The sequence below is a fragment of the Zosterops lateralis genome (assembly GCF_965231275.1).
Source record: "Zosterops lateralis genome assembly, contig: HAP1_HAP1_SCAFFOLD_116, whole genome shotgun sequence".
NCBI classification, from domain to species: Eukaryota; Metazoa; Chordata; class Aves; order Passeriformes; family Zosteropidae; genus Zosterops; species Zosterops lateralis.
The window spans coordinates 48,618-56,944 of record NW_028154564.1 but is presented as its reverse complement, the minus strand read 5'-3'; the positions used below and the strand labels follow the sequence as shown (position 1 = coordinate 56,944).

At 52.6% G+C, this 8,327-nt stretch overlaps 1 protein-coding gene across 1 annotated transcript; it reads right to left on the bottom strand.

The window, feature by feature from the left end:
- Positions 1-1,774: 1,774 nt before the first annotated feature.
- LOC310923583 (uncharacterized protein) lies at positions 1,775-5,698 on the bottom strand (the record flags this gene model as incomplete). Its single annotated transcript, XM_083885532.1, has 2 exons — positions 1,775-1,788; positions 4,375-5,698. The coding sequence occupies one exon, from the start codon at positions 5,696-5,698 to the stop codon at positions 4,559-4,561; it is 1,140 nt and encodes a 379-aa protein (XP_083741658.1). The 3' UTR covers positions 1,775-1,788; positions 4,375-4,558.
- Between the last annotated feature and the right edge of the window lie 2,629 nt (positions 5,699-8,327).

Genomic DNA, 8,327 nt, shown 5'->3' with positions numbered 1-8,327 from the left:
ATGATTTTGGGGGGGTCGTGTGTCCCCCCAGCCCCGCTGTCCCTGTGTCCCCGCCCGGCTGCTCCCAGTGTTCCCAATAAAGCTTCCCAGTTCACACCAGGTTCGTTTATTGGGGGGCTCTGGGGAGGGACTTGGGGGGACCCTGCAGGGGGACTGTGATTGGGGGAAGAGAGCAGAACAGGCCCCCAGATGGATCAACAGTGGGGACCCCCGTGTGTCCCCCCTGTGTCACCCCATTCAGGGGACTCCTTGGGAGACACCTGAACCCCAACACGACACCCAGTGAACCCCAAAAGGCACCAGGACTCCTCTAAGCCATCAGGGAAATTTGAGGACAGGGTGCATGGGGGGCACTGCCCCAGCCCAACCTTCCCTGCCTCTGAGGACTAGAAAGGAGGAGTGGGACCCCTCCCAATGAAATCTGGAGGTCCCAGCCCCCTCCCTCACTCTTTTGGGGTCCCACACCCCTCTCTTACCCTGCTCTTCCACCCCTTTCACACTGCCCCTCAATCCCCATCCCTCTCCCCCATACTGGGTTTTAGGTGTCCCAGGCTCCTCCTGCTCAGTCTGGGGGTCCTATCTCCCCTTTCCCTTAATTCAGGCACCTCCTGGCAGCATTTTCCTGAGAGGAATTCCTGACTTTGGGGAATTTTGGGGTGAAGTTGTTAGGGGAGACAGCTCTGTCTGGCTTTCCCCTCCCTGTTGTGGCCTCTCAGCTGCCCACGACACCCTGGGGCTGCTGGGATGTCCCTCCTGGGGACAAGGACGTTCATTCCTTTCCAGGAGCCCAATGCCCAGATGGGGGTCCAGGTCAGGAGCTCCTTGAGCAGCTGCCCCAGAACCTCCCCCAGGGTCTCCCAGCACAGCCAGAGCCGCTGGGCCTGGGGTCCCCAAAGCCCTCAGCAAGCCCCAAGGCCCTCCCAGGAACCCTCAACTCCCTCAAACCCAGCATCTCCCACAGCCCCTGCAAGTTCCCCTCATGGCACCGGCCATGGCCATGTCCCCACATGTCACTGGCCACGTCCCACCCTGTCCTCACCCATGGCTGTCTCCCCACCACATTCCCATCCCTGTCATTGTCCCCATATCTCCGTCCATGCCCCTGTCCTCCCACATCCCCATGAATGGCCACGTCCTCATCCACGTCCACGTGTCCCCATGTCTATGTCCCCCCATATCCCCACCCATGTCTTAGTTCAACGCCTTTATTTTTACCCCAGTTTCAGGTGTTCTGAAAGGATGAAAAGAAATGAAAAGCAAATCAAGGCCAAAAGAAAAGGATTCCTATGTCTGTGCTGGCTGAGGATCCACGTGCTTGAGTGGGAGGGAAGAAGCTTTTTCAGAGGGGTTTCCACCCCACTGTCTCCAAAATCTTGGTCTTTCCCCAGTCCATCACAATTTGGCTGCAGAAGAAGTCCTTGGGCCAGAGAAAATCAGAATGGAATTAGTGAGTTTGGAAAAGACCTCAAGACCATCCAGTGTTGCTTGATGCCATCAGAAGATGTGACTGAACTCAGAAGAATTTTTTGGGGTTGAAAGACAACAAATCCACTCTCCCCAATGAATTCCTGATGTCAGTTTACATCCCCATGGATATTGCTGCCCCTGCATTCATCCAGGTGCCCACAGGGAGACAGGAACCAGTGCAGCCCCCCCAGCCAGGTGTCTTCCCAACACGGATCACCAGGACCACGGATCACCAGGGCTCTGCCCAACGGGGTCACTGGGGACCATCCAACGCCGATCCTCCCATGGGGGATGGAGCTGGAGCAGCACACGACGCTCTTCCTGCACTCGGGGCACTCGCAGGGCTTCCATTATGGTGCCTCTGTTGATGTCTGGTCAAGTGAGAGCTCGTGGAGAAGCCCTTCCCACACTCAGGACACTCGTAGGGCCTCTCCCCGGTGTGGATGCGCCGGTGCACAGTGAGGTTGGAGTTGCGCTTGAAGCCCTTCCCACAGTCGGGGCAGCGGAAGGGCCTCTCCTCTGTGTGAATCCGCTGATGGATGAGGAGATGGGAGCTGACCCGAAACCTCTTCCCACACTCAGGACACTCGTAGGGCCTCTCCCCAGTGTGGACACGCTGGTGTTTTCTCAGCTGAGAGCTCCATCCAAAGCTCTTCCCACATTCCCCACACTCATAGGGCCGTTCCCCAGTATGGACTACCTGGTGGCGCATAAGGATGGTGCAGTTACTGAACCTTTTCCCACATTTCCCACACTCAAAGGGCCGTTCCCCAGTGTGGATCCTCTGGTGCTGGATCAGGTCAGAGCTGTACCTGAAGCCCTTCCCACATTCCAGGCACTTGTGGGGCTTCTCCCCTCCATGAGGCTTCTCCACCAGCTCTGAGCTCCGCCTGGATCTCCGGCCGCCCTCCTGGCACAGGGCGGCTCTTTCCTCCTCGCAGCGCCCTGGGCTGGGTTTGCAGCCCCTCCTCCTGCGGGATCTCTGGGACTTTTCCTCCTCCTTCTCCATCTGGCCAAGGCTTGGCAATGAAAAATCCTGGTTTGGGGAAAAAACAAATGGAAAGCACTTTAGGCTGGGGGTTCCTCCTTCCGCAAGTTCATCTCAGGAAGTCAGTGGGCACCTTGTGTCTGTGAAAACCTCCAAAACACCAAGATTCAGCCCAAAAGTCCTCCAAACATCGAGACACAGATAAAAAACTCCCCAAACATCAAGACTCAGGTAATTTAGGACATGGACACCCAGAGGGGCAAGAAGGGAAGTCCAGAAGGGATTTAGACAGCAGGGGATGGATGGTGTTGGTGTGCTGGGAAGGGTGAGGGGGAAGGGGAGGGTGCAGGATTACAGTTAAGGCAAGAGGCAGCAGGAGGAATCTCTGTGGTGAGAAAGAGGATGATGGAAAAGAGCAGGAAGAGAAAAATACTGAGGACTGGGACGTTTTCAAGCAGGGTGTAACGCTCAAACTCTGGGAGCTGATGCAGATGGTTTGTAGCCCCGGTTGGCAGGAGAGGCAAACAAGGAGGTCAGGATCCCAGGGGGTTTCTCTGTGCTGGGGAGCGGCAGGAGCGGGCGCAGAGGGGCGGCACCGGGAGCACGGGCTGGGGGCCTGTGGGGAGCTGCGGGGCCGGGCCGGGGCTGTGGGGCAGCCGGGGCTCAGCGCCGGGCGCTGCCTGACCCCACCACCCCCCGGGCAGGGCCGGCACTGGCCCCCGGCCCCCAGGAGGCTGCGGGACGCCCCGGCCGCTGCCCGGCCCCGTGGAGCTGCCGGCCCTGCCCGCCGGGGGAGCCGCCTTTGGACACTGCGGCACCACAGGCACCGGCTCTGGGATACGGGCTCTGCAGGGCACGGCCAGCACAAGCACCAGCGCCAAGGAAGGAAGGAAGGAAGGAAGGAAGGAAGAGCTGGGAAATGTGCATTATCCCTGCAAGGATCCAGATCATCTTTGAAGGATCTTGTTTGGGCCCTGCAGAAAGGAATGATTGTGCAGAAAGCTCAGCAGCTGTCAGAGGATGAGCACCCACAGGCACTCAGGGGGGCTGCACGAGGGGCACAAGAAGCCCCTGCAGCACTTGGGCACAAAGGCACAGCAGGTGAAGGCAAGAAGGGAGGAGGAAAAGGCCAAGCTGAAGGCAAAGGCCATGGCAGAGTTTCCACAGCCCCTGAGGGATGAAGCCCAGGGCCCAAGGGGGCCCCAGCACCGAGGGGACGGGCTCGGCCACAAGCACCTGGCACAGGCATTGCCCTCCTCGGCAGGGGAGAGAGATTTGCCACTTTGTGGAGCCACTGGAAAGATTTATTTGCAAGAAAGAACAGTGGGGGGAGAAAAATTACAATTAAACCTTTTTACCTAAAGTTCAAAGAAGGGTTTAAATCATGTCCAAAATTTATGAATATGCAATAACCTATGATATTGAAAGGAAAGATCCTTTGTTAGCCTGTGTGCCTTGGCGTGGGATGCCAGGTACCCAGACACCTGGAATCTCTTTTGCTTCATATGCCTCTTATTGTCCTATTTTTTATTATGAAACTTTTAAAATTCTAACAAAAGTGAGCAGTGTTTTTCACAATTTGGGGGCTCAGTTCAGGATGGAGATTGCAGGTTAAATACCATCAGGGGAAGGACGAGACAATAAAGCAAAAGGAAAAAAGGGAAGAAGAAACTCTGGAAGAAACCGTGGTATTTTTGCTCCATAAAAATCTTGTGCACAAAGACCTAAGAAAGAACAAAGGACTGTGAGTATTTCTTAGGGGAGCAGGTTAGGAGGGTGTGAGATGTGAGTTTGAGACGTGGACTGGGGTTCCCAGCTCTACAAAGCCAGTCTGGAGCTCCCTGAGCTGCGTGTCTGTCCTTTGGCCAGAGAGGAGCCAGGACGGAGGCGAAGCCAGAGATGAAAGGACTGAGAGAGACCCCAGGGTGGGGACGGGGCCCCAAAGAAAGGGGCTGGGCCCCTCTGAAGGAAGGGAGCTGGGGGTTTGCCAGTACAACCCACTGAGAAACAGGATAAAAAGGAGCGGGGGGGGGGGGGGCTAAATTTTTTTTTAGCCAGATTGAGGGTCTAAAAATAACCTCAAAAAACCCAAGAAATTTGAGCTTAGAAGCTGCTGAATTGGGGTTTGGGGAAAGAACCAAAATAAAACAACAAATTTGTGCTTAGAAGCTGCCAAATTGAGGGTTCGGGGAAAAAACAAAACAAAACAACAAATTTGGGCTTAAAACCTGCTGAACTGAGGGTCTGCGAAAAAAAAAAAAACAAAACCAAAACAACCAAAAAAACCAGGAAATTCGGGCTTAGAAGCTGCAGAATTAAGGGTTTGGGGGGGTAAAAAAAAAACAAAAACAAAACAAAACAAAACAAAACAAAAAAAAAACCAACAAACAACAAACAAAAAAACAAACAAAAAAAAAACAACAAAAAACAAAACAGGAACTTTGGGCCTAGAACCTGCCGAATTGAGGATTGGAGAAAAAACGTATTTAAAAAACCCAAGAAATTTGGGCTTAGAAGCCGCCCCGCCGTCCCCGGCCCCACCGCCCGCCCCAGCCCCGGTGCCGGCGGCCGCCCCGCCGTTTGTATCGGCCGCACCGGTGGCCGCTCCGCCCGGGGCTCCCCCTGCGCCGGCCCCAGCCCCGAGCGCGCAGTCTGCGATCGCTGCCCCGGACATGCCGGGGGATCTGCCCGCCCCAATCCCGGCCGCACGGCCCGCGGCAGCTCCACCACAAACCCCGCCCGGCCCGGCCCGGCCCGGCCCGTCCCGGCCGCTCGGGCCGCCCATCCCCTGACCGCTTGTCCCGGGGCTGCTCCGGCCGGCCCCGTCCCGGCCGCTCCGCCCGTGCCGGGAGCATGCGCAGAGACTCCGTGCTCAGGCTCGGCCGCCGCTCGTCCTCTCGGTGGTTCCGGCAGCAGCTCCCGCCTACGCCCCCCCACGCCTGGAGGACTCAGCTCCGGGCCAATCCCCGCCCCCGCCCCGCCCTCTCCGGCAATCCCAGCACCCCCCGCGCTGGGCACCGTTGCCTTGGGAACCGCCGCTCCCGCTGGGCGGGGCCGGTTTCCTTTGAAAGGCCAAATCCCGAGCCCGCGGAGCCACAGCTCGGCCACGGGAAGGGCCTGCGGGACGGGCAGCGCGGGCTTTGGGCAAACTTTCCCCGCTCCTCCCGGAATACAAGTTATACAATATGCGGGTGATCCCTCATTATCAGGGGAAGCTGAAGGTGAAGTTGGGGAGGCTGCCATGAAACTTCTGAATTTTCTGGGGGGAAAAGGATTCAGAGTATCAAAGGGGAAACTGCAATTTGTAGAATCTGAAGTGAAATATCTCGGGCACTTAATAAGCAAGGGCAGCCAAAAGCTGAACCCCGAGAGAACTGCAGGAATTTTATCTTTTCCCCCTCCCTCTTCAAAGAAGGAAATCAGAAATCTACTCGGATTATTGGGATATTGTAGATTATGGATTGAAGGCTATACACAGGCAGTCACATTTTTAGATGGAAAATTGACAGAGGGAGATAACATAAAGTGGAGCAAGGAAGATGATGATAAATTAGAAGGACTGAAGTCAAAACTGGCCTCAGTGCCAGCCTTGAGCTTTCCCTCATTAGAAAAACCCTTTCATCTGTTTGTGACTGTGGAAAGTGGAGCAGCTCATGGAGTTGTGGCTCAGGAGTGGGGAGGAGAGAAGAGACCAACAGCTCATTGATCAAAGGTGTTGGGCCCAGGGAGCCACGGCTGCCCAGAGTGTGTTCAAGCCACAGCAGCTGCTGCAGTTCTGGTAGAAGAGAGCCCCGAGCACTCCTGGGGGTGAACTAATTGTGTGTGCACCTCATGCAGCCCAAATGTGTTAAACCAGAGAGCTGAAAAACGGGTAACAGAGTCTGGGATGCTGAAATAGGAAGCAATCCTGATAGACAGTGAGGACTTGACATTAGAAGTAAACAAAAGTTTAAATCCAGCTCAATTTTTGTATGGAGAACCAAAAAGTAACCTAACACATAATTGTTTAGAAATTATCCAATGCCAAACCAAAATATGGGAAGATCTCAAAGAACAAACCCTCTTAGAAGGAGAAATAATATGTATGGATGGTTCTTCCAGGTGTTTTCAAGGAAAAAGGATGTCAGGGTCTGCTTTGGTGGATGGGAAAAACATGCAAACCCTGGAAAAAGGAAAATTACCTTCAAACTTGTCCACTCAAACTTGTAAACTAAAAGCTCTAAAAAGGTCACTGGAATATTTAGCCAGTGGGAAAGGAACCATATATACTGATTCAAGGTATGCTTTTGGGGTAGAACACACCTTTGGAAAAATTTGGTATGAAAGAGGATTACTTAATTCAAAGGGAAAGGGATTATTGATACATGAAGGACTCACTCTAGAGGTTTCAGAGGCATTAAAACTGCCTGAGGAGATTGCTGTAGTGCAAATTAATGGACATCAAAAGGGAATGACCTCGGAAATAAGGGGAAATAATTTGGCAGATCAAGGAGCTAAAGATGCAGCAGAGAATGGGATCCAAAGGGTTGTGTTAATTTTGACCTCAAATAAGGAAGAATTAGAAACTCCAAAGTTCAGTGAAATAGAAGAAAAGGAATTAAGTAAAACAGGAGGAAAGCCAGATGAATCTGAGAAATGGAAACTTCCTGAGAGGAGACAGTTACTTAACAAGCTGCTCAATAGGAAAATATTAGAAAACATGCATCAAAAACTCATTGGGGTATCCAAGCTTTGTGTAATCATTTTCTAAGGAATTATGGGTGTATTGGGATTTTTGGATTGGCAAAACAAGTAACTGAAAGATGTATGATCCGCCAAAAGGTAAATAAAAAGGTAACGAGGAAAACAACATTAGGAGGTGGGGAGTTAGCTCTCCGACCATTTCAAAGTGTCCAAATAGATTTTACTGACCTTCCCCAAGTACAGAGATGGAAGTTTTTATTAGTGAAAACAGACCACCTGACTCATTGGGTGGAGGCTGTTCCCACTGTCAGAGCCACAGCCTATGTGGGATGTAAAACCCTTTTGGAACAAATTATTCCCAGGGATGGAATGGTTAATAGGATAGACTCGGACAGAGGAACACATTTCATGTCAAAAATCTTACAGCAAATAACTCAAGCCTTGGGGATAAAATGGGAATTACACACCCCATGGCACCCACAGAGTTCAGGCTGGGTAGAGGCAATGAACCAAACTTTAAAGAGAACTTTAACTAAATTAATCATTGAAACCCAAATGTTGTGGGTAAAATGCCAACCTTTGGCTTTATTGAGGGTTCAGACCCAACCCAGGTCAGACCTGGGAGTGTCACCTCATGAGATGATGTTTGGGTTACCCTTTCTGACCACCCAACATAACACAGCCACCTCTGACCTCGGGGAAATGGGTGTTAAGAAATATGTCAACACAATTGCAAAAACCCCTGAAAATTTACAGTTAAAAGGGATAATCCCACAAACCACACCTTTAGACTTTAAAATTCCCAACATCCATCTAGGGGAGTGTGTACTGGTGAAAACATGGAAAGAACAATCTTTAACTCCAGGATGGGAAGGTCCTTTCCAGGCATTGCTGAGCCTGAGGCTGTGACCCGGAGCAGGGAACGAGGGGGGATCCAGCCAGCAGCACCAAAGGACCCCTGGAGGAACCAAAGGAATGGACTGTAACATCCAAACCAGGGGACACCAAATTGACTCTTCAATGGGGACTGGGGGGTGATGAACTGGGAGGACCCGAATGATCCAAGGGAGGTACAAAGAATCAAACCTAACTGGGAAATAAGGCCAAGCTTCTATCAGTGGTTTCAAGTGCAGCCTGGACAAGTTCTGAGACACCTCTGATACTCTCCTGTCAGGGTCCACAAACATAT